At 39.1% G+C, this 27460-nt stretch overlaps 1 protein-coding gene across 1 annotated transcript in view; it reads right to left on the bottom strand.

The window, feature by feature from the left end:
- Positions 1-623: 623 nt before the first annotated feature.
- DERA (deoxyribose-phosphate aldolase) overlaps positions 624-27460 on the bottom strand; it is a 129795-nt gene continuing 102958 nt past the window's right edge. The window contains exons 7-9 of the mRNA XM_015151207.3: positions 5208-5320; positions 1533-1682; positions 624-1225 (exon numbers count right to left, since the gene is read on the bottom strand). Of these exons, the coding sequence (XP_015006693.1) occupies positions 1169-1225; positions 1533-1682; positions 5208-5320 (320 nt within the window). The 3' untranslated portion in view covers positions 624-1168. The remainder of the gene's footprint in view (positions 1226-1532; positions 1683-5207; positions 5321-27460) is intronic.

The following is a 27460-nucleotide window of genomic DNA, read 5'->3' as shown; positions in this document are numbered from 1 at the left end:
TCCAGAAGAGCGAGGCTGGGACAGACAGACAGCAGAAAAACCAGCCAGCACGAGGCAGATTACCGTCCCCTCAGCTGATGGGAGCTCTGTTTATGTACACCTGACTATGTGTATCGAGGGAAAGGGAGACCTGGGGGTGACTGCACGCACTTGGGAGCCCGCCTGTCTGCTTGGGCTTGATTTTTAACTCTGCTAATTTTGAGCAACCTTTGGCATGTTGCTTAAATTCTTTGTTCCTCAGTCCCGTCTGTATAAAAGGATGATTACATCAGTACTTACTGCTATAAGGATCAAACCCCTTACTGTATTTGCCTTACTATTATGAGGATTAAATCAGAGTTAAATAAATTGATACATGTAAAGCTTATTACATAGCAAGTACTGTTAATATCTACTGTTTTCCTCCATTCACTATACCAGAAAATTTGAAGAGTTTCAGAACACATACATAAGTTGCATTCATTAATAATGTACTAGGGTGTTTTACAGATACATACCCAAGGAATCAACTAGAGAGATTCAGAGACTCACTGATCAAATCTCTTTTTATGTTTCACGTATTACTTTTTCATTATGTATTGTAATACTTTTAAGTTTTTTTTAAAAAAATAAACTATAGGAACTTTATTATTTAAAAAACTTTAATGATATTCATAGTTGTATATAACAATGCCAGAAAGTTCATCAGCACGACAATTAATAAAAGCACATACCCATTGCGAAAATGAAAGATGAGTTTTCACGGCAGGAAATTAGTGCTGAATCAGTGACTCCTGAAGTCGTTACAGCAGCACTTGCGGAATGTTGCATTTTCCTTTGCTAGGGCACACTGCTTGGGCAGTTTAATACTGTTTTTTTCCACCTTAGAATTTGATGTTGTCAAAGCTACCATTAACATTTTACTTAAGGGTTTTTAGGAGAAACCCTTCACAAAGTTAATAGTGCAGATCTTCTAGTAATTAAGATCATTTCAGATGTGCCTGAAACGAGTACCACATGTGGATGAGTTTGGTTTTTCCATTCCATTCTTTAAGCTCGGTAGAAATTTTAAGGAGAGGAATGCCAGTTACCTATTACCCAATGTTTTAATTAAATAATTTTAGCAATTGTGTAGAAAAATAATTTTTAAGCGTTGTCCTAAAGAACTTTTCTGGAAGTGGTGACTAATTTAAGACATTGGAAGATCATGATAAGCTGCATATCTTCCAGTCACATGATGGTAAATCTGTGAGGAAAAGCAGAGTTTAATTAACAATCATTCTATAATTATACACATCAGTTAATAGTTATACTATCAAATAATAATGAATAGTTTTAACGAACATTTCATTTTAAAGCCTCACTAGTATGCGCTTCAGCAGAATCTCCACCCTACTCACTTGTGATGGAGGTTTGCTTGGAAGAAAAGGTAGAGGATTGGGTAGGATGAGGTCCATCAGATGAGTTTTTATCTCCAGTTCTCAATTGGACTTTTCAATTCCTTTCTCAAAAACACGTGTCAATTTATTCCAAAGACAGAGATTATTACTCACCTGCCTCTCGATGTCCGAGAGCAGAGTACTGGCACCTATACGAAAGAGTTCTGGCTTCAGCCACTCATCTCCAAGCTCCTCCTTTACAAGAGAGAGCCAAGCAAGGGAATCCTTTGCACTGCGGATGCCTCCTGCTGGTTTAAAGCCTATCTAAATGGGAAGGCAGAGAATAGAACAACCTTTATTGTTACTGGATTTCTTTTAAAAATAATAATATGTTTATTTTGTTGAAAAAAAAAATCTTTTCACTTCATCCAGTGAAAGGGCTTAGATCAGTGACTCATGCCCATTCACACTACAGAAAAACTTTCCCAAGATTTTTGGAAGAATGTCACTGCTTCTGAAGAGATACCACTGAGGGTTAGTAACCCTCATTAACATTTCACTTATTGGAAAGTCATAAACCTCAACCATCTAGACTATAGCTGTGAACCTGGAATAAACAAGGAAGGTGTCAATACATAGGAAAACAGATTACAAAAGCCCATTCATTCTACATTTCTACAAGTAAGCCTGTAGAGTCACTTCTCAGCCTTCATCTTGAGGTTCAAAAGACACACGCATTTAAAATCAAAGGACAGAATCAGCAAGGCTGCAAGGTTACCCTAACCAAACTGGCAGCAATACAGCAAGGAAAGTTGACAGTTGTTTTAATCAATTTAACTGCAGGGATTTTTTTTCTAAGTTGCAGGCACACACAGCTCTAAAAAGCTGGCAGACCAGTTACATAAGAGCAGTAGGAAAACACCATGGGGGGCTCCTCATACTCCAGTAGTCTTTAAGGGTGGACCATAACACAGCCCAATTCAGTCAATATCTGATATTCGTAAATGATGTCCCTGTATCCATTAGGAAATGAAAGATATGTTCCATATATAATAAAACTCTGATATATAATAAAACTTACATGTTTCGGGAACCTGGCTATGCAGTACAGTCGGGAATCTATAGATATTAGTGGTCAGAACAACACCTCACAGCCTGAATACTAAATCTCTCACATTTTACCACTCAGGGCTATGACTGGTTGCCCCAGCAGATGACTGCTAACAGAATGCTAGAGAAGGGAGACATTAAATGAATATAGTCTATTATCTACCCAAGCAGGAAACCTTCTAGTTTAACCCAAACTCCACCATTCCCTGGCCACACCACACCCAATATTTAAGTCCTGCCAATTCTACCTCCTTACTTTCCTTACCCCCCATATGCACACTTTCTGCTATACTCTCACTTATCAGTTCTCACAGGAAGTATCAGTTAAAGTCTTTTAACTGGTTTCCCTGCCTCAATTACACAACATCACACAACTAAGCAGTAGCAGTGCAGGGATTCCAAAGGTATCTGCTGTTACTCTGGAGCCCAAGCTATGACTCTGTAAGGTAGTAGGCGGGTTAAGTAGGATGAGGTTATTTGTTGAGAAGAAGCCAAAAAAATCAATTAGTTGATATTAGCATACATGTTAATCATAGGAGCATTTTTGTCAATTAGGCAGTGCTTCTTATAGATTTTCTATACAGTTCAGTTTGTGTCAGCCTGTCTGTTTCCAGAGAGGTTCTAACATAAGTTTATCCTTTTTTTTTTTTAAGAGAAAGAATATGGAAAACATAAATCTGCAATGAAATCAGTTATGAAATATTAAACCTCTGCTTCTCAGGAGTGATACTAATCATGGTCTGGAAGGTGGCCTATCTCATTTGAAAACACCCTTAAATCAACGACGTAGAAACTTTAGAGTCTAAGGGCCGCGCGAGCAACTTGTCAACAACCCGAAAGGCTGCACCTGATTTGCAAACACATACACAGAGCCTCTTTGTTTGAAATCAAATATGATTAAATGAATACAATTTGGCCTGTGCCTGTCTTTGTCTTAATAAAACTAGGATGGACTTATTTATTACCGAGGGAAAGAATCAATACAATTAAAAAGAAAGGACTGAAAGACAGCAAAGTGTCCCTCCCTCTGTACTCTGGCCTGGAACACCGAGCACTTAAAAATTTCATTGACATTCTTTGCTTGTTGTCTAAGAGCTCTCCTGAGAAGGGACGTACTCATTTTTCCATTCCAGCATTTAACACAGGTTAACATCGCAAATGGTTAACTACCCAATAAATGTTTCTTGAGAACAAAACTGGATTGGGTCCCCAGTGGCAAGTTTGAACCCTGGCAATGGAACTTAATGCAAACAGATGCCTGAGGACTACGCCAGACCCAAAACCATCAGGGATGGGGGCCTAGGCATCTATAAGTATGAAAAGTTTCACATGTGGTTTGATGTTCTTTGGCTAAGAATGAGAATCACAATCACATGAGTGGTGGTAGTTTCAACTGAGGACCAAAGATAGATTTATAATTTTTACAGCTTATTTAAACAAAAAGTCTTTTAACTTATTTGGATAATTGCAGAAAGTCTACCAGGTAGAGGTTATTCGAGTTGGGTCAGCTTTCTCATGTAGATCACAATGATATTTATCCTATTCATAATTAAGATGTGAAGTTATTCTAAGTGTGAAAATTCTGGAAGGAGTTTATTTCCTCTCATAAACTAGTGTGTTAAAAAAAAAATCACCTATTCCAAAATAAACTGAAGCTACACTTACATATGAAGTCATCACATCCAATGGACAAAGGATTAAAGGTCTTTTTGGGGTTTCTATTCGGCAGAAATCAAGAGACTAGATTTAAAAGATGCCTCTCAGGAAGGGAAAGTGTCATTAAACACACACACACACACACACACACACACACAACCTTTCTCTCAAATCATGTAAAAAAAAATCCTTTGAGATAATTTGCAGCTAAACAAGTAACTTGAGATGAAAAGGAAAATCCAAACTCATTCTTAAAAAAGCACCTCATACGCATTTTTCCTGTTAACTTCATATGTTTCAAAAAATATGTATTATTTTTCGAAAAGCTGACAAAAGCTAGTATACACCCTCCTCAGCTTAACAGTCTTCCAAAGAGCACATCCAACTGCCATAAAACGCAAAAATTGATATTTAATTCAAGAGCTATATAACGTCTAGCTACCTTTTCCCTGCTGTTTCACAGCATTTCATTATTTTGTTTAATAAGTTCATCTCCTCGAGAATTTTCTCTTCACCTCATATTATTAAAAGTAATAAGTTTTTCTGGACCGGGGGTTTCCCAACAGAAAAACCAATTTATGTGTGTCCTTCAATAATGACAGGAAAAGATTATTTCCCATTATATTGCATACTTTTCATATCGCCACCACAGCTTATCATTCAATAAATGTTACTCTGCAATTCTTTCCATTCCTCAAGGAAGTTTAATTTCTGCATTAACCTGTTTTCACTGGCCAACGCCTTGTGAGAAAGCCTCTGTGTTGCAGCAGAATTAGTTCGTTAAAGAACCCATTTAGGAATCTCTTGTCAGTGACAAAATTGTCTTCGGTTAACAAAAGGACATAAAGTGAGTTTACATCTTGATCACACGTACTCACTCCCACACTCACAACTCACTTTCTGTTAATCACAATTTTGCTCCATCAATGTGTTCTTTTATAATGAAAGGTAAATTAAACATTTATCTTAACAAAGGTAATTCATTCACAGCTTCTCCATATAAAGACAGTTATTGTGGCTGTAACTAGTATTATAAATAACATTATCTTTACTCTGAAGAAAGATTTGCTGGCAATAATATACCTTGTTTCCAGTTTTCCAGAAGAAATCTCTAATGGCCCGTAGCATTACTATAGCTACTGGGAAGGTGGCATTTACTGTTTCTTTTCCAGTAGAGGTCTTAATAAAATCTGATCCTAAAACAAAAATAAGAAAAACTCATGTTAATTAAAGATTTTTTTTTTTTACACTTTTGAGTCAGTGGGAGAAATGAGTTGTGTAAATTTTTTCCCGAAGAAATCCAATGGTTTTTTTTCATTAATTATTGGAAAAACTAGAACCAAAATCTCCCTTTAAAATAATTATGTTCATACTTTTTCCCCCTTACCATCACTATATTAGGCACCAAATATATTCTCAGTGACCTCTGATACTCTTGCCTCCGTATTTCCACAATGCCAATTAAAATCAAGTTGGTTCATTTAATACATAACTGAGATGAATAAAAACAATTTTATGCCCTATGCTTAATATTATACATCATAATATTTTACTACAAAACTGGAGTGCCTACTCATTTTCTCCTAATTTGCTCCTGCTTAATGAAAAGTACACAGTATACAGTTGTGACAGCTCAAGAAAAATCACCATTAGCTGATTTCTACTGCATTGTTCATTAATGAAAGAACTGTCTTCCGAGATTAGCATTTCCACAAAAGACACCATGCTATTTCATACCTTGCAAATATCTTAAACAACTTCCCTTCCTTCGAATGTATCTTAAACCTATTAATGTAGTTTAACAGAATAATACAAGGAGACAAAGAAATGATCACAGTAGTTAAGATTCATTGAGTGCCATGCATTATGAATCTAGGTGCTTTACAAATATTAATTCAGTCAATCAGTCAATACCTGTATGAGCTAAAAATAGAGATCATAGTAATACGATCTCTACTTTTAATGAGGAAATTGAGTCTCAGAAAAGTTAAGTAACTTACCTGAGATCACACAGTAAATGGAAAGGCAGGATTTTAACCAAAGTAATCTAGCCTAAACAATCCATCACAGTGTCTCCAATAAACTTACCTAGGTTCACACAGTCAGATAGTCAAACAAAGAATACATCTTTCACGTGTTACAAGGCCCTGAAATAGTCAGTGTGGAAGATGTATCAGCAGCATGGGCATTACCAGAGGCTGTTAAATATGCATACTCTCAGGCACTACACCAGGTCAACTAAATCAGAATCTAATAACCAACATTCCTAGGTGATTTGTGTGCAAATTCATGGCCCTAACCTATGGAATCCGTGGCACCATACCTAAAACAAGTCTCTAACATCCTCCCAAAGTCCATTAACGAAATCAAAGATAAAAGTTGAAGTGGCCAAAAGGCCCAAAGAAACACACCTTTATTCAGCACACTGTATATAAGGCATATGGAAAAATAGAAAAACAGAAAATTCAAGACCTTGCCCTCAAAACCAATGTAGACACGGGTGGAGATGAAACGTGAACCCCGTGTAATCACCAGATGAGCTAGAAGTCACTAGATCTGGTTTCTAGCTCTGGCTCTCATAGTTACCTTTGAAATTCCATCCCCTTACAAATTCCTCATTTGTACGATACGTCTAAGAAATTCCTACTTGCTTCATAGGATCACACAAAGCATCAAAAGGGACAATCTATGCGAAAGCACTCTGAAAACTGTCAATTATTACACAAATAGAAATGAAGCAAGGACTTAGGTAGGACTGCAATCTATACAAATTCCATGGACACCAATGCATCAGAGCAGGTCACTGGACGCCTTCATTTCTTTGGGTCTGCAGGCTGCCTGGGAGAAATTGGAGACATGACTACCATGCATGCATTTGCTCAACAAATATTTACTGAGTACTACCACGTGCCATACTCTGCGCTAAAGATGCTGGGAATAGACCAACCAATGAACAAAAAGTTCCTGCCTTTGTGAGCAGGTGTTCTAGAAGAGAAAGACAAGAAAGAAACAAATGTCAAGTGGAGATAAGTTCTATGGAGAAATGTAATACAATGTAATGAGACAGGGAGTGGTGGAGTTGGTGACGGGCAGCTATATTTAAAGAGTTATCATAAGAGCATCCCTAACTAATGAAATCCAAATACAGACTGAATGAAGGAAATGTGGGGATGCAGCATTACAAGCAGGAAAACAAAGTGTAAAGGCCTTGAGCCAGGCATACACTAAGTTCATGAATAAATGCATGATGAACAGACTATAGAACTGATGCCTGATGCCTCCAACATCAGAAATAAGACAATCAGAAAGAAGAGATTAAAGCCAACACACAGATGTAAGAAGGTGAGGGAAACATCCCCAAAGAATCCATAATGATATTAAGATGTGTTTTTCTAATATGTGGCATCTTTTGATTCACTAGAAGGCTTTTGGGTATAATAATGGATATCACCTAAATTATGTTAAGCATATTGGAAGAGAAGATTAAGACAGAAGACCAAGGCTACTGGCTGGTCGTGGTGGCTCACAACTGTAATCCCAGCACTTTGCGGGGCCGAGGCTGACGGATCACAAGGTCAGAAGTTCAAGACCAGCCTGGCCAACACAGTGAAACCTCGTCTCTACTAAAAACACACAAAAAATTAGCTGGGCATGGTGGCGGGTGCCTGTAGTCCCAGCTGCTTGGGAGGCTGAGGCAGGAGAATTGCTTGAACCCAGGAGGCAGAGGTTGCAGTGAGCCGAGATTGCACTACTGCACTCCAGCCTGGGCAACAGAGTGAGACTCCGTCTAAAAAAATAATAATTAAAAAAAAAAAAAAAAAAACCAAGGCTGCCTTTGGAGATCTAAAAACAAGGCATTATCTCTTAAAAACCACACCACCTGAAGTTAATCAAAAGAGCCAAACTCCTTCAGAAGGGCGGAGTAGAGACTCTCTGTCTAATATATTAAGGAGAGCAAAGCAGAAGATCTACTATGGCAGCAACAGTAACCCAGCAGTAGCTACAGTGGCCCACACATTATTTGCATGTCGATGCCCTTTTCTGGACGTTTAGGGGCAGGTGCTGCATCTTTCTTATATTATTCTGTATCCTCAGAACATGACACACAGGAGAAGCTCAATAAATAATTTCTAGATGGATGGAGACAGCTACCAAGAAAAAGAAAACTACAGTATTTTCCACCTTTAACTGACTAACGAAGAAGGGAAAATAATTTTGTGTTTCATTTCAGTCCCAGTAACAAAACTGGACTGTTGGCTCAGAACAAAATAGTTTATTTTTAAATAATCTTTTAGTTTTAGAACAAATTTCAATATACAGAAAAATTACAGCAATAATACAGTTTCCAAATACCCAACACCCAGTTTTCCCTATTATTGCTATCTTACATAATTACGGTACATTTTGTAACAATTAAGGAATCAATGCTGATATATTATTAACCAAAGTCCACACTTCATTTAGATTTCTTTAGCATGACTCAATAACCAATCCCATCTAGCATACTACATTTGTCATGTCTCCATAGATTCCTCTTGGCTGTGATAGTTTCTTAGCTTCTTCTTATTTTATTTTGATGATCTTGACAGTTCTGAAAGTACTGGTCAGCATTTTACATTCCGCAAAGTGTTTTGCAGAATGTCCCTCAATTGGGATTTGTTAAATGTTTTTCTCATCACTGGACTGAGGTTATGGGTTTGGGAAGACCACAGAGGGAAACTGCTATGTTCATCACATGATGTCAAGGGCACATACTAGCACCATGATTTACCACTGTTGGTGCTGACCATGAGCATTTGGCTGAGGTAGTGTTGGCTCGGTTTCTCCACTGTAAAGCTTATCTTTTTTTCCCATTTTCATACTGTACTCTTTGAAAAGAAGTCATTATGGGTATCCCACACTTAAGGAGTGGGAAGTCATAATCCACCTCCCCGAGGGGGCTTGGCTACATAAATTACTTGGAATTTTTTTTTTCAGCAAAGGAGATATGGGGTTCTATTAAGGGCTTACACACAGAAGAGAAAGTCCAGTGTTGGTGGGCCGGACAACATAACCATATGGCCCAGTGGCACTGGGCAGCGCAGGAACACTACAACCACTTGCAAACAGCATGCAGTTTATATAGCATTTTCACTGAAGACCTTCCCCTAATGACCTCCACCTGGCAACCTTCACCATTTAACCCAAAACTTAGGGCCTCAATCCCATGTACAGCCTGTGTTTCACTTCCATGGTTCAGGCCAGGGGCTCAGATGTTCTTCATAAACAAGGAATAATTTCTGGGTTGGCCACCCCCAAACTCCCTAGCTTGGGACACACATTCAGATGTGTCTGCCATACAGGGTCATTCTAAGGGTATGCTTAAGTTATTGCTATCAGGTGCATTTACCCTTCAGAGATACAATTTAATCAATTATTATTAATCATATTTTTTCACTGGTGTTATTAACAGCTGATGCAAACTTTTGTTCTGACATAAAGATGGATAGAAATTTTATGCTTTATGCTGAGGTATGAGATTCCAGGGCAAGTTTTTTTTGATACTTTAAGTTCTAGGGTACATGTACACAGTGTGCAGATTTGTTACATATGTATACATGTGCCATGTGGGTGTGCTACACCCATAAACTCGTCATTTACATTAGGTATTTCTCCTAATGTTATCCCTCCCCCCTCCCCCCACCCCCCACCCTACGACAGGTCCTGGTGTGTGATGTTCCCCACCCTGTGTCCAAGTGTTCTTATTGTTCAATTCCCACCAATGAGTGAGAATATGTGGTGTTTGGCTTTCTGTCCTTCTGATAGTTTGCTCAGAATAATGGTTTCCGGCTTCATCCACATCCCTACAAAGAACACGAACTCATCCTTTTTTATGGCTGCATAGTATTCCATGCTGTACATGTGCCACATTTTCTTAATTCAGTCTGTCATTGATGGACATTTGAGTTGGTTCCAAGTCTTTGCTATTGCGAATAGTGCCGCAATAAACATACGTGTGCATGTGTCTCCATAGCAGCATGATTTATAATCCTTTGAGTATATACCCATTAGTGGGATGGCTGGGTCAAATGGTATTTCTAGTTCTAAATCCTTGAGGAATCGCCACACTGTCCTCCACAATGGTTGAACTAGTTTATAGTCCCACCAACAGTGTAAAACTGTTCCTATTTCTCCACATCCTCTCCAGCACCTGTTGTTTCCTGACTTTTTAATGATCACCATTCTAACTGGTATGTGATGGTATCTCCTTGTGGTTTCGGTTTGCATTTCTCTGATGACCAGTAATGATGAGCATTTTTTCATATGTCTGTTGGCTGCATAAATGTCTTCTTCTGAGAAGTGTCTGCCCACTTTTTGATGGGGTTGTTTAATTTTTTCTTGTAAATTTGTTTAAGTTCTTTGCAGCCCTTTGTCAGATGAGTAAATTGCAAAAATTTTCTCCCACTCTGTAGGTTGCCTGTTCACTCTGATGGTAGTTTCTTTTGCTGTGCAGAAGCTCTTTAGTTTAATTAGATCCCATTTGTCAATTTTGGCTTTTGTTGCCATTGCTTTTGGTGCTTTAGTCATAAAGTCCTTGCCCATGCCTATGTCCTGAATGGAATTGCCTAGGTTTTCTTCAGGGTTTTTATGGTTTTAGGTCTAACATTTAAGTTTTTAATCCATCTTGAATTAATTTTTGTATAAAGTGTAAGGAAGGGATCCAGTTTCAGCTTTCTACATATGGCTAGCCAGTTTTCCCATCAACATTTAATAAACCGGGAATCCTTTCTCCATTGCTTGTTTTTGTCAGGTTTGTTGAAGATCAGATCGTTGTAGATGTGTGGTATTATTTCTGAGGGCTCTGTTCGGTTCCATTGGTCTATATCTCTGTTTTGGTACCAGTACCATGCTGTTTTGGTTACTGTAGCCTTGTAGTATAGTTTGAAGTCAGGTAGCATGATGCCTCCAGCTTTGTTCTTTGACTTAGGATTGCCTTGGCAATGCAGGCTCTTTTTTGGTTCCATGTGAACTTTAAAGTAGTTTTTTCCAGCTCTGTGAAGAAAGTCATTGGTAGCTTCATGGGGATGGCATTGGATCTATAAATTACCTTGGGCAGTATGGCCATTTTCACAATATTGATTCTTCCCATCCATAAGCATGGAATGTTCTTCCATTTGTTTGTGTCCTCTTTTTTTGGGTCCTATATATCCCTTGTAAGTTGGATTCTTAGGTATTTTATTCTCTGAAACAACTGTGAATGGGAGTTCACTCATGATTTGGATCTCTGTTTGTCTGTTATTGGTGTATAACAATGCTTGTGATTTTTGCACATTGATTTTGTACCCTGAGACTTTGCTGAAGTTGCTTATCAGCTTAAGGACATTTGGGGCTGAGACGATGGGGTTTTCTAAATATACAATCATGTCAACTGCCAACAGGGACAATTTGACTTCCTCTTTTCCTAATTGAATACCAGTTATTTCTTTCTCCTGCCTGACGCCCTGGCCAGAGTGTCCAACACTATGTTGAATAGGAGTGGTGAGAGAGGGCATCCCTGTCTTGTGCCAGTTTTCAAAGGGAATGCTTCCAGTTTTTGCCCATTCAGTATGTTATTGGTGTTGGTTTGTCATAAATAGCTCTTATTGCTTCAAGATGTGTCCCATCAATACCTAATTTATTGAGAATTTTTAGCACGAAGGGCTGTTGAATTTTGTCAAAGGCCTTTTCTGCATCTATTGAGATAATCATGTGGTTTTTGTCTTGGGTTCTGTTTATATGCTGGATTATGTTTATTGATTTGTGTATGTTGAACCAGCCTTGCATCCCAGGGATGAAGCCCACTTGATCATGGTGGATAAGCTTTTTGAAGTGCTGCCAGATTCAGTTTGCCAGTATTTTACTGAGGATTTTTGCATTAATGTTCGTCAGGGATATTGGTCTAAAATTATCTTTTTTGTTGTTGTTGTGTCTCTGCCAGGCTTTGGTATCAGGATGATGTTGGCCTCATAAAATGAGTTAGGGAGGATTCGCTCTTTTTCTATTGATTGGAATAGTTTTAGAAGGAATGGTACCAACTCCTCCTCGTACCTCTGGTAGAATTCGGCTGTGAATCCGTCTAGTCCTGGACATTTTTTGGTTGGTAGGCTATTAATTATTGCCTCAATTTCACAGGCTGTTATTGGTCTATTCAGGGATTCAACGTTCTCTGGGCTTAGTCTTGGGAAAGTGTATGTGTCCAGGAATTTACCCATTTCTTCTAGATTTTCTACTTTATTTGCATAGAGGTGTTTACAAAATTCTCTGATGGTAGTTTGTATTTCTGTGGGATCGGTGGTGATATCCCCTTTATCGTTTTTTATTGTGTCTATTTGAGCCTTCTCTCTTTTCTTCTTTATTAGTCTTGCTAGCGGTCTATCAATTTTGTTGATCTTTTCAAAACACCAGCTCCTGGATTCACAGATTTTTTGAAGGGTTTTTATGTGTCTCTATCTTCTTCAGCTCTGCTCTGATCTTAGTTATTTCTTGCCTTTTGCTAGCTTTTGAATATGTGTGCTCTTGCTTCTCTGGTTCTTTTAATTTCTGTTAAATTAAAAGAACTTTTAATTTTAATGTCGATTTTAGTTCTTTCCTGCTTTCTCTTGTGGGCATTTAGTGCTATAAATTTCCTTCTACACATTGCTTTAAATGTGTCCCAGAGATTCTGGTACGTTGTGTCTTTGTTCTCATTGGTTTCAAAGAACATGTTTATTTCTGCCTTCATTTCATTATGTATCCAGTAGTCATTCAGGAGCAAGTTGTTCAGTTTCCATGTAGTTGTGCGCTTATGAGTGAGTTTCTTAATGCTGTGTTCTAATTTGATTGCACTGTGGTCTGGCAGAGAGTTTTTTATAGTTTCTGCTCTTTTACATTTGCTGAGGAGTGCTTTACTTCCAACTATGTGGTCAATTTTGGAATAAGTGCGATGTGGTGCTGAGAAAAATGTATATTCTGTTGATTTGGGGTGGAGAGTTCTGTAGATGTCTATTAGGTCTGCTTGGTGCAGAGCTGAGTTCAATTCCTGGATATCCTTGTTAACCTTCTGTCTCATTGATCTGTCTAATGTTGACACTGGGGTGTTAAAGACTCCCATTGTTATTGCATGGGAGTCTAAGTCTCTTTGTAGGTCTCTAAGGACTTGCTTTATGAATCTGGGTGCTCCTGTATTGGGTGCATATATATTTAGGATAGTTAGCTCTTCTTGTTGAATTGATCCCTTTATTATTATGTAATGGCCTTCTTTGTCTCTTTTGTTCTTTGTTTGTTTAAAGTCTGTTTTATCAGAGACTAGGATTGCAAGCCCTGCTTATTTTTTTTCCCCCATTTGCCTGGTAGATCTTCCTCCATCCCTTTATTTTAAGCCTATGTTTGTCTCTGCACATGAGATGGGTCTCCTGAATACAGCACACTGATGGGTCTTGATTCTTTATCCAATTTGCCAGTCTGTGTCTTTTAATTGGAGTATTTAGCCCATTTACATTTAAGGTTAATATTGTTATGTGTGAATTTGATACTGTCATTATGATGTCAGCTGGTTATTTTCCTCATTAGTTGGTACAGTTTCTTCCTAGCATTGATGGTATTTACTATTTGGCATGTTTTTGCAGTGGCTCGTACCAGTTGTTCCTTTCCATGTTTAGTGCTTCCTTCAGAAACTCTTGTAAGGCAGGTCTGGTGGGGACAAAATCTCTCAGCATTTGCTTGTCTGTAAACGATTTTATTTCTCCTTCACTTATGAACCTTAGTTTGGCTGGATATGAAATTCTGGGTTGAAAATTCTTTAAGAATGTTGACTATTGGCCCCCACTCTCTTCTGGCTTGTAGAATTTCTACTGAGACATCCGCTGTTAGTCTGATGGGCTTCCCTTTGTGGGTAACCCGACCTTTCTCTCTGGCTGCCCTTAACATTTTTCCTTCATTTCAACTTTGGTGAATCTGACAATTATGTGTCTTGGAGTTGCTCTTCTTGAGCAACTTTGTGGCGTTCTCTGTATTTCCTGAATTTGAATGTTGGCCTGCCTTACTAGGTTGGGGAAGTTCTGGATAATATCCTGAAGTGTGTTTTCCAACTTGGTTCCATTCTTCCCATCACTTTCAGGTATACCAATCAGACGTAGATTTGGTCTTTTCACGTAGTCCTATATTTCTTGAAGATTTTGTTCGTTTCTTTTTACTCTTCCTTCTCTAAACTTCTCTTCTCACTTCATTTCATTCCTTTGATTTTCAATCACTGATACACTTTCTTCCACTTGATTGAATCGGCTACTCTAGCTTGTGCATGTGTCACACAGTTCTCGTGCCATGGCTTTCAGCTCCATCAGGTCATTTAAGTTCTTCTCTATGGTGTTTATTCTAGTTAGCCATTCATCTGATCTTTTTTCAAGGTTTTTAGTTTCTTCGCTCTGGGTTCAAACATCCTCCTTTAGGTCAAAGAAGTTTGCCATTACTGATCTTCTGAGGCCTACTTCTGTCAACTCGTCAAAGTCATTCTCCAGCCAGCTGTTCTGTTGCTGGCGAGGAGCTGCATTGCTTTGGAGGAGAAGAGGCGCTCTGATTTTTGGAATTTTCAGCTTTTTCTGCTGTGTTTTCTCCCCATCTTTGTGGTTTTTATCTACCTTTGGTCTTTGATGATGGTGACCTAGAGATAGGGTTTTGGTGTGGATGTCTTTTATGTTTGTTAGTTTTCCTTCTAACAGTCAGGACCCTCAGCTGCAGGTCTGTTGGAGTTTGCTGGAGGTCCACTCCAGACCCTGTATGCCTGGGTGTCACCAGCAGAGGCTGCAGAACAGCAAATATTGCAAAACAGCAAATGTTGCTGCCTGATCCTTCTTCTGGAAGCTTCGTCTCAGAAGTGCACCCGGCTGTATGAGGTGTCAGTCGGCCCCTATGGGAGGTGTCTCCCAGTTAGGCTACTCGAGGATCAGGGACCCACTTGAGAAGGCAGTCTGTCCATTCTCAGATTTCAAACTCCATGCTGGGAGAACCACTATTCTCTTCAAAGCTGTCAGACAGGGATGTTTAAGTCTGCAGAAGTTTCTGCTGCCTTTTGTTCAGCTATGCCTTGCCCCCAGAGGTAGAGTCTACAGAGGCAGGCAGGCCTCCCTGAGCTGCAGTGGGCTCCACTCAGTTTGAGCTTCCTGGCCGCTTTGTTTACCTACTCAAGCCTCAGCAATGGTGGATGCCCCCCACCCCAGCCTTGCTGCTGCCTTGCAATTCGATCTTGGACTGCTGTGCTAGCAGTGAGCAAGGCTCCATAGGCGTGGGACTCTCCGAGCCAGGCATGGGATATAACGTCCTGGTGTGCCCTTTGCTAAGACTGTTAGAAAAGCATAGTATTATGGTGGGAGTGTCCTGATTTTCCAGGTACCATCTGTCATGGCTTCCCTTGGCTAGGAAAGGGAATTCTCTGACCCTTTGCGCTTCCCGGGTGAGGTGATGCCTCTTCCCGCTTCTGCTCACACTCCATGGGCTGCACCCACTGTCTGACAAGTCCCAGTGAGATGAACCCAGTACCTCACTTGGAAACGCAGAAATCACCCATCTTCTGCGTCGCTCACACTGGGAGCTGTAGACTGGAGCTGTTCCTATTCAGCCATCTTGGAACCTGCAGCCTGGAATTTTTTATATGGGAAGATTTGTGTCTTCTCCACTTTAAAATTTACAATAATTTACTTAATATCAGTATAGACTTGAAGATATTTATTGTACACTTGGGTTATAATCCCACACTACTTTATTTACTTTACTGTACACACAGTTCCAGCTTTGGCCACTGGGAGCTCTTTCAGTTGCTTCCTGTATCCCTTTGCATCATGTGGATTTTTCTGTCTTTTAAGCACTTACTTTCTGAGACTACAAGATGCTCAGGGCTTATCTTGTGTGGTTTCTGCACCAGTCCTGGTATAAGTCATTTCTCCAATGAGCCCTGGCTCCTTTTACTGCAGAATAGTATTGGAAACTACTATATGGGTGCTAGTTGTGCTCATTGCTGCTCTAGTGTTCTTGCTTTTAGCTCTCTCAGTTGACTGCACAGGGAAATATATGTGCATATTAACCCATTTATATACACATATCTGTAAATATGTGGAATCCATGGATACCGGGTGCTTTTGCAAATAGTTTTCTAAATTTCAAATTCCAACTGTATATTGCTGGTAGACAGGAAGGCAATGGAATTTTGCATATTAACCTTGTATTGTGTAACCTTGGAAAACTCATTCAGCAATTTCAGGAGTTTGTTGATTTGGGGGGATTTTCTACAATCATATTGTTTGTAAACAAAGACAGTTTTATATCTTTCTTCTCATACCCGTTTCTTATGGTTGTTGTAAGAAGTGATCACAAACTTGGTGGCTCAAAACAAGAGAAATGCATTCTCTCACCATTCTGGAGGCCTGAAGTCCAAAATAAAAGTGCCAGCAGAGCCATACTCTCTGTGGAGACTCTAGGGAGAATCTGTCCCCGCCTCTTCTAATGGCTTTCACCATTTCTCAGCTGCATCACTCCAATTTCTGCTTTTGTCTTCATATAGCCTTTTGTTTATAAGTCTAACCTCCCTCTGTGTCTTGCTTTTTACACTTGTCATGATGCCATCTAGGGACCATATGGATAATCCAGAATGATCATTTCACCACAAGACCTTTAAATCAATCACACCTGCAATAGCTCTTTTTTCCAAAGAAGGTAACATTCACAGGTTTCAGTGATTAGGATGTCAACCTATCTTCAGGACTCAAGATTAGCCTACCAAACTTCCTGATCTGTACACATCTTATTTCCTTTTCTTGTCTAGCTAGGACTTCCAGTACAATGTTGAACAGCAGTGGTAAGAGAGAATATCCGTGCCTTGTCCTTAGAAGGATCTTAGCAGGAAAGCATGAAGTTTCTTAATATCAAGTATGTTGGCTGAGGTTTGTTTGCAGATGTTCTTTATTAAGTTGAAGATATTTCCCTCTATTTCTAGTTTGCTGAGTCTTTCTTATAAATGGGTGTTGGAATTTGTCAGATGCCTTTTCAGTATCAATTGATATGATCATATGAGTTTTCTTCTTTGGCTTACTGATACGGATTATATTATGTTGAGAACCAGACTTGCATACTTGGAATAAATCCCACTTGGTTGTGGCATATAATTATTTTTATACATTGTTGGACTCATTTTGCTAATATTTTGTTAAGGATTTTTGTATCTATGTTCATTAAAGATGTTCATCTATAGGTTTTCTTTCTGGCAATATCTTTATCTGGTTTTGGAGTAATGGTCTCACAGAATGAGTAATGGTCTCACTCATTCTTTCTATTTCTATTTCTCCTTTCTATTTCTCTTCTATTTTCTGGAAGAGATTGTGGAAGACTGGTATTATATCTTCTTTAAATGTTTGGCAGAATTCACCAATGAAGCCATCTAGAGCTGGTGCTTTCTTTTGGAAGGTTATAAATAGTTTTTAGTAATCTGTTAAATTTTTAAATAATTTCTATCATATAATTAAAATATTTTATATATTTACATAAATGTGTAAATATATGTATAATTTATGTAAAAGTCACATTCATTACTTTATAAAAGAAATTAAATTTAATTTAAATAATTTCTTTAATAGATAAAGACCTATTCAGACTATCTATTTTTCCTTGTGAGTTTTGGTTGTTTACGTCTTTTGAGGATTGATCCATTTCACCTAAGTTATCAAATTTGTGAAAATGAAGCTGTTCATACACTCCTTTATTATCCTTTTAATATTCATGGGAAGAGGAGATGACCCTTCTTTCATTTCCGATATGGGTAATTTATGTCTTTTCTCTTTTAATCTTGATTAGCCTAGCTAGCTGTTTACCAATCTTATGGCAGAAAACAAAAAACAAACCAAAAAAAAAAAAAGTAGCTTTTAGGATATTAAAAAAAAAAAAAATTTCTCTGTTGTTTTTGTTTTCAATTTCATCATTTCTGTTCTCCTTTCTATTTCTCCTGTTTGCTTTAGGCTTAAATTGCTCTTCTTTTTCTACCCTCCTAAGATGAAAGCTTGCATACTGACTTTAGATTATTCTTTTCTAATATATGCATCTAATGCCATACATTTCTTTCTAAGCACTGCTTTTGGAACATCCTACAAATTTTGGTGGTGTATTTTTATTTTCATTTGGGTCAAAGTATTTTAAAATTTCTCTTGAGACTTATTTGACCCATATGTTATTTAGGAGTGTGTTGTTTAATTTCCAAACATTTGGGGATCTTTCAGCTAACTCTCTGCTATTGATTTCTAGTTTAGTTCCATTGTGGTCTGATAACATACTTTGTGTGGTTTTCAGACTTTTAAATCTGTTAAGGTGTGTTTTATGGACCAGAATGTGGTCTATCTTGGTTAATGTTCCATGTGAACTTGAATATGTATTCTGCTGTTGTTGGATGAAGTTTTCTATAAATGTTAATTTGATCATATTGAGTGACAGTGCTGTTCAGGTCAACTATATCTTTGCTGTTATTCTGCCTGCTTCGGCTATCAGTGACTAAAAGAGGAGTTTTGAAGTTTCCAGCTACAATAGTAGATTTGTTTATTTCTTTTTTTGCAGTTCTATCAAATTTTTGCCCCATATTTGGATGCTCTATTGTTAGATGCATATTTAGGATTGTTACGTCTTCTTGGAGAAATGACCCCCTCATCATTATAAAATATCCTACCTTGTGACCTCAGGTCTTTGGTGGGTCTGAGAAAAGTCACTAATTTTCAGTTAATTCTGCTTTTTCTTGCTCTAAGGACAGGAGTGACAACTTCCAAGCTCTTTATATGTTAAAGCTGAAACTGGAAGTCCTTAAGTATCAAGCCAAGCCTTTATTGTCTAGAGATTAGGTGTGGGTGGAAATAAGAATATATCTGGTACTTAAGCTGTTCTGAACATACGCTGTGTTAGTCCATTCTTGCATTGCTATAAAGGAATACCTGAGAGGCTGGGTAATTTATAAAGAAAAGAACTTTAATTGGCTCACAGTTCTTCAGGCTGTACAAGAAGTGTGGTATCAGGACTGGCTCCTGGTAAGGGCCCTTGGGAAGCCTACGATCATGGCAGAAGACAAAGAGGGAGCACACATGTCACATGGCAAGAGCAGGAGCAAGAGAGAGAGATCGTTCTTTTTAAACAACTAGATCTTGTGAGAAGTCATTCATCACCAAGGGGATGGTGCTAAGACATTCATGAGGGATCTACTACCATGATCCAAACACCTTCCGTCAGGCCCTGCCTCCAATATTGGGGATTACATTTTAACAAGAGATTGGGAAGGGACAAACATCCAAACTGTATCATTCTGCATCTGGCCTCTCAAGTCTCATGTCCTTCCCACATTGCAAAACACAATAATACCCTGTCAATAGTTCTGCAAAGTCTTAACTTGTTCCAGTCTTAGCTCAAAAATGCCAAAGTCTAAAGCCCAAAGTCTTATCTGGAGATGAGTTCCTTCCACCTATGAGCCTGTGAGATCAAAACCAAGTTATTTACTTCCAAGATACAACAGTGGCACAGGCGCTGGGTAAACATTACTATTCCCAAAGGGAGAAATCAGCCAAAAAAGAGAGGGAGGGGCTACAGGCCCCAAGCAAGCCCCAACCCAGCAGGGCAGTCATTAAATCTTAAAGCTCCAAAATAATCTCCTTTGACTCCATGTCCTGCATCCAGGGCACACTGGTGAAAGGGGTGGGCTCCTAAGGCCTTAGAAAGCTCTGCCCTGTGGCTTTTCCATGTGGTAGTTGCAAGCTGCTGGTGGCTCTACCATTCTGGGTTTGGAGAGTGGCAGCCCCCTTCCCACAATTCCACTAAGACAGTGCTGCAGTGGAGACTCTGTGTGTGGGCTCCCACCCTACATTTCCCTTCAGCACTGCCTTAGTAGAGAATTCCTGCCTGGGTACCCAGTCTTTCTGACACATCCTCTGAAATCTGCATGGAAGCTGCCAGACCCCCTTCACTCTTGCACTCCATGCACCTCCCGGCTTAACATCACATGGAAGCCAGCAAGGCTTACAGCTTGTACCCTCCACAGCAGCAGCCTGAGCTGTATCAGTTGTCCTTTCAGTTGAGGCTGGAGCTAAAGCTTCCAGGATTCTGGTGGCAGCATCCTGAGGCTGTGCAAGGCAGTGGAGCTCTGGGCCTGTCCCCTAAAACCATTCTTTCCTCCTAGGCCTCTGGGCCTGTGATGGCAGGGGCTGCTTTGAAGACCTCTGAAATGCCTTCAAGGCTTTTCCCCACTGTCTTATATATGAGCACTTAGCTCCCTTTTAGTCAAGCTAATCTCTCTAGCAAGTGGTTGCTCCATAGCTTGAATTCCTTCTCTACCACAGGGAAAGGCTGCAAATTTTCCCAACTTTTATACTCTGCTTCCCTTTTAAATATAAGGTTTCACAGTAAGTCATTCCTTTGCTCCTGCATGTGACTGTAGGCTGTTAGAAGTATCCAGGCCACATCATGAATGCCTTGCTGCTTAGAAATTTCTTCCTCCAGATACCCTAGTTCATCACCCTTAAAGTCAAATTTCCACAGATCCCTAGGGCATGAACATAATGCAGCCAAGTTCTTCACTAGGACATAACAGGGGTGACCTTCATTCCAGTTCCCAATAACTTCTTCATTTCCATCTGAGACCTCCTCAGCCTTGACTTCACTGTCCATATTTCTGCCAGCATTTTGTCACACCATTTAACCAGTCTCTGATAAGTTTCAAACTTATCTTCCTGTCTTTTTCTGAGCCCTCCAAACTCTTCCAACCTCTCCATTACCCAGTCCCAAAGCTGCTTCCACATTTTCAGCTATCTTTAAAGCAACACACCACTCCTGGTACCCGTTTTCTGTGTTAGTCCATTCTTGCATTGCTACAAAGGAATATCTGAGGCTGAGTGATATGGTTTAAGTCTGTGTCCCTGCCCAAATCTCATGTCAAATTGTAACCCCCCAATGTTCAGGTGTCTCTGGTAGGAAGAGATTGGATCATGGGGCTAGATTTCCCCTTTGGTGCTATTCTCGTGATAGTGAGTTACTGTGAGATCTGGTTGTTTAAAAGTGTATAGCACCTCCCCTACTCTCTCTTCTTCCTGCTCCAGTCATTTAAGACATGCCTGCTTCCCCTTCCACCATGACTAAAAGTATCCTGAGGCCTCCCCAGCCATGCTTCCTCTACAGCCTGTGGACTAATACACTGGGTAATTTATAAAGAAAAGAGGTTTAATTGGCTCACAATTCTACAGACTGTACAGGAAGTGTGGTGCTGGGATCTGCTCCTAGTGAGGGTCCTAGGAAGCTTACAATCGCAGCAGAAAGCAAAGAGAGCAGGCATGTCAGATGGTGAGAGTGGGAGTGAGATGGAGGGAGGTGTCACACTCTTTTAAAAAAACAGATCTCATGTGAACTCTGAGCAAGAACTCACTCATCACCAAAATGGATGGTGCTAAAGCCATTCATGAAGGATCCACCCCCATGATCCAATCCCCTCCCACGAGGCCCCACCTCTAACATTGGGAATCACATTTCAACATGTGAGTTGGACGGGACAAAAATCCAAACTATATCATATGCCCAGTAAGTATTATGATCAATAAGAATTACAAAGGATCAGAGAAATAACTTTAGCTAGAATAATACGGGAAGGCTTCATGGAACAGAAGGAATGTGGTACAGGGCTTGAAGGAGAGACAAAATTTAAAGATGAGAGGGCACACGTGGAAGACCACCACCATAAGAAGAAACACCAAAAGCAAAGAAAGTTTAAGGCATACCGAACAATAATGAATGAATACATCTAAGAAGTCTGTGTTGGAGGTGAGGTGGGAGGATGGGCATATACATAGACATATGAATGTACATTTTAGAAGATGTGACTGTAAATATCCCTTAGGAAAATATTATAGACAGCTTTGAACCTACAGACATTGGGCTCTGTCCTTTAGGTAACGTGAGGTCTGACACTAGTTTTAAGATGCTAAATTTAGTGTCTGTATGGGATGTGTTGAGAAAGGACAATTGAGAGCCAGAGACCACAAGACACTAAAAATAGTTCAGGCATGCAGACACTGGCTATTTTTTAAGAGAGGAATAAGATCTAGCTTTAATTACACAAAATATTTTAGAAAGTACATTAGTACTTTACTACTGTCAAAAGAAAAATGGATTTTCCAATGGGACTAAGTAGGACACACTTTTGTTTTACTTCTCATTTTAATATTGCTTCCTTTGCCCTTCTGCTAAAACAAAATTACTTTAGAGAAATAAATGCTACATTTTGAATTACCAACACCACACAGCACTACAGACTCTCTTCAGAGCTCACGTAAATCTAACATTAGCCAAGCTTACCTCTGCTCAGCTGGGGGAAAAAAACCTTATGAGAAAATATCTCAAATTACAATAGCTATCCCTATAAATGTTCTTTCATCAGTGCCCATAATTTCATCTAAATGACTAAACTAAGAGATGAAAGGACTGAAAAAGTCAAAAGAAACACATTAAGTAGACTAATATTCAACTGTGATTAGTTGAAATTAAAATTAATAATAAATTTATACTATCATATTAAATCATATTTTTTTATTTTCCTAATTTGAAATCTTTAGCACAATACTATTTTTGTGGTCTAAGGCAACTCAAAGCTTTTCTAAGGCCTGTAATTACAAGTCTCCATGGTACAGTTTCATTAAAAACTTTCATTAAACAACAGCTGCCCTTGTATATGGTCTTCTAATCAATTTGGTCAAACAGAATGACTTCTAATCAGCTGTTGATAAAAATAGAAGATGAAATTTTAATTCTAATAGATTAACCACAAACTCAAGACAGTCTTCAAAATCCATCTAGCTCTATTCTCCAGTGGATTTAATGACTATTCAGCAACTCATTACTAAATAGAACAAGATGAACATTTTCCAGTTCATTAAAGAAATGTACTATGTATTTTTGCATTGTCCTCATGATTCGTTACAGGGAGTCTTAATTACAAGATAATGGATAATGGTTATTAAATGCAGACTGCGGTAATGAAGCTCTATTCATTTGCGAACCTCAGAGACTGTAAAGAGAGGAAAATAAAATTACTAGCTTCAAAAGATTAACGGATCAAATTATTATTCAATTTTGAAAATCTCATTCAGACTTCATAGAAACAAGAAGAGATTAAAAACTAGTATTAAGACCAAAGTAGTACATTTAAAAAAATAATATCTTAAGGCTATTACCGTATAATAAGCTTCAGATGTGATTATTAGAAAAACATACAGCTAACAATGGGAAAACACACATTTTTATTTCTTGAACAAATCTTATTTATGATATAGGAAGTTACTAGTAAGATCTTTAAAAGAGTCCATGGTGAACAGGGAAGATATATGCTACTATGCTACAAAAGAACAGCACAGTGGAAGGTATTATTAACATTTTATACTTTACTAATGAAAAATAGGATTTTAAATCAACTGCTGCTTGAGAAAGCTTGTCATTAAGTGGAATTCATGCCAACCCTATAATAAGAGCTTCTGGGTACATTATTCATTAGCACCATGTTTTCTATCGCTCTCTAAGAAATTACCGATTAAAGTTAGAGAGTTTCGAATGGTAATTCTGACACAATTTTTACTTGCAATCTGCGATGGGACACTTTAAAAAAAAATAAACAGGGTATACCAAGATATGAGCCCTCAAATTAAAAGAGTCTTCAATGTTGTATTCTTTTGTTCAACATAGGTTTGGAAATAATTTGAGGCAATATAATAAAGATGCAATGTTATGGCTGAAGCACTGGCCAGAATAAATATGGAAGCAGAAAGCCACTCTGGAGGTACCAATGTGATGCTAATACTAAATCTGGAGACTATGATTCCACAAAGACATGCTTACATGATCCAAGGATAATTAGCTACCCATGTGAGAAAGGGGGCAAAGAGAAAGAGAGAAAGAAAAGCATAAGAAGAAAACTGAAAAATTCAAACACCTGCTCTTTCCAGTGCTTTCTTCCAATCTGAATAGTGAGCTATAGAGTCATTCTCTGTCCATCCAGTCCATCACGTTAGCAATGCAATAGAACACGATAATTAAGCAATGACACTTGTTCAAGCATAATGGCGGTCAGAAAGAAATCACAATTTTAGGGTTGGAAAATATCTCCAATGCCCCAAGGGAAAGACTATCTTATGATAACCACATTTCTTCCGGTTGCCTTCCCCTCAATAAAAATAAAGTTGCAACTTTTAAAATAATGGAAAACAGTATGATTTAAGTGGAATGCAAAGTGGGGACTCTGATTGTATAATCCTTGGTGACTTATGAGGAGAAGATTCTGCATAATTATGCAAACCCTTCAAAATATGTGGTAGACTCACCTGATCCAAACAAGAGTCCTTGAGTTATGGCCAATAAGTCAGATGTTACCTTTCACTTTTAAAACTTAGGGTGTTCAAAATGAACCTCAGAACTGTAGTAATGCTGGAAATGAGTTACTAATCAAAGTACATAATTTCTATTTTAGAGTGGGTTTCAGCTGATTAATCTTTTTTTTTTTTTTTTTTTTTGAGACAGGGTCTCACTCTGTCACTCAGGCTGGAGTGCAGTGGTGCAATCATGGTTCACTGCAGCCTTGACCTCCTGGGTTCAAGAGGTCCTCTTGCCTCAGCCCTCCAAGTAGCCGGGACTACAGGTGTACATCACCAGGCCAGCTAATTTTTTTGTATTTTTTGTAGAGATGGGGTTTCACCATGTTGTCCAGTCTGGTTTCCAACTCCTGAGCTCAAGCAATCTGCCCACCTCGGCGTCTCAAAATGCTAGAATTACAGGCATGAGCCACTACACCCAACTTGTAAACACTTGAATTAAATCCCTTTATTTTTTTCAAATGTGTTAAAACCCCAAACCTTACAGTTGTTTGAAAGATTAAACAAGACCACTTCTCTAACTTTTCATATTGTATTAGTTCTCCTGAGGATGTTTTTAAATATCTACATAGAGAACAATTCAAATATGGGTTCTCCAAAATATTGCTGCCCTTCTCCCCTTCCCCTCCCATTTTCTGAGTATGGCTGTCAAGGAAGGAGAGTTATGTTAAGGGAGCCCTAGAAGATTTATAATTAAAACAAAGGGCTCTGGTTTGGGGCAATATAATAAAGATCCAGTGTTATGGTTGAAGCACTCGCCAGAGTAAATATGGATGCACAAAGCTGCTTTGGAGATACCAATGTGATACTAATACTAAATCTGGAGACTATGATTCCACAAAGACATGCTTACATGATCCAAGGATAATTGGTTACCCATGTGAGAAAAGGGGCAAAGAGATGGCTGCATAACTTTGTGAGAATGCTAAAAACGCTTGAAGGGGGTTCACCATAACCACTTTAAAGGGTAAACTTTATTGTACATAAACTATATCTCAATTTAACAAAAGGAACAAAGCAAGTGAGTTCATGAGGGAGAAATGAGGAAAAAAGAAAAACTGCCTAGTAAAAGTAACTACAAGGAAAAGTATCATTAGCTGACAAATGACAAACATGTATCAATTTGTACCTTTACTCTTTTCCCTGAACTTATATTTTAAAGCTGCTCCCAGTCTTCTCTGGACATGGTTTCCCATTAGCTGCCAAATATGACATCCATAATACAGGCCTCCTCCGTAATCAACAAGATGTACCCCGTCATTGGTTAAATAGATACAGTTATCTATTGATGATACTTCCCTCCATAGATAAGGTTGACCAAATTGTATTAGTCCGTTTTCACAAACTGCCCAAGACTGGGTAATTTATAAAGGAAAGAGTTTTAATTGACTCACAGTTCAGCATGGCTGGGGAGGCCTCTGGAAACTTACAATCATGACAGAGAATGAAAGGGAAGCTAGGCACCTTCTTCACAAAGGCACAAGGAGAAGTGCCAAGAGAAGGGGTAACAAGCAACTTATAAAACTATCAGATCTCATGAGAACTTCCTGTCACAAGAACAGCATAGGGAAAACCACACCCATTATGCAATTACCTCCAGCTGGTCTGTTCCTTGACATGTGGGAATTATGGGGATTACAATTCAAGATGAGATTTGGGTGGGGATACAAAGCCTAACCATATCATTCTGCCCCTGGCCCTTCCCAAGTCTCATGTCCCTCTCACATTTTAAAACCAATCATGCCTTCTCAACAGTCCCCCAAATTCTTAATTCATTCCAGCTTTAACCCAAAAGCCTAAGTTCAAAGTCTCATCTGAGACAAGGCAAGTCTCACCCACCTATAAGCTGGTAAAACCAAAAGCAAGTTAGTTACTTCCTAGAAACAACTGAGATACAAGCATTGTAAATACAATTGTTCTAAATGGGAGAAATGGGCCAAAATGAAGTGGCTACAGGCCCCATGCAAGTCTGAAATCCAGCAGGGCAGTCAAATCTTAAAGCTACAAAATGATCTCCTTTGACTCCATCTCTCATATCAAGGTCACGCTGATGCAGAGGTGGGTTCCTATGGTATTTGGCAGTTCTGCCCCTGTGGCTTTGCAGGGTACAGTACCCCTCCTGGCTGCTTTCAAGGGCTGGCATTGAGTGTCTATGGCTTTTCCAAGCCCATGCTGAAAGCTGTTGGTGAATATATCATTCTTGGGTCTGGAGGACGGTCTCCCACTTCTCACAGCTCCACTAGGCAGTGCCCTAGTGGGGACTCTGTATGGGGACTCCAACCCCACATTTCCCTTCCACATTGCCCTAGCAGAGGTTCTCAATGAGGGCTACCCTCTGCAGTAAACTTCTGTCAGGACATCCAGGCGATTCCATACATCCTCTGAAACCGAGGCGGTGGTTTCCAAACCTCAATTCTTGACTTCTGTACACCTGCAGGACCAACACCATGTGGAAGCCACCAAGGCTTCGAGCTTGCACTCTCTGAAGCAATGGCCTGAGCTGTACATTGGCCTCTTTTAGCCATGGCTGGGATGCAGGGCACCAAGTCCTGAGACTATACAAAGCAGCAAGGCCCTAGGCCTGGCCCACAAAACCATTTTTTCCTTCTAGACCTTTGGCCTGTGATGGGAGGGACTGCCATGAAGATCTCTGACATGCCCTGGAGACATTTTCCCCACTGCCTTGGTGATTAACATTTGGCTCCTTGTTACTTATGCAAATTTCTGCATCTGGCTTGAATTTCTCCTCAGAAAGCGAGTTTTTTCTATCACATTGACAGGCTGCAAATTTTCCAAACTTTTATGTTCTGCTTCCCTTTTAAACGTAAGTTCCAATTCCAAATCATCTCCTTGTGAAGGCATACATCTGAATGCTTTTAAGAGCACCCAAGTCACCTCTTGAACACTTTTCTACTTAGAAATTTA

This window comes from Macaca mulatta, chromosome 11 (genome assembly GCF_049350105.2).
Source record: "Macaca mulatta isolate MMU2019108-1 chromosome 11, T2T-MMU8v2.0, whole genome shotgun sequence".
Lineage (NCBI taxonomy): Eukaryota > Metazoa > Chordata > Mammalia > Primates > Cercopithecidae > Macaca > Macaca mulatta.
The sequence above is the reverse complement of the archived record's forward strand: the minus strand, read 5'-3'. Positions and strand labels throughout refer to the sequence as shown.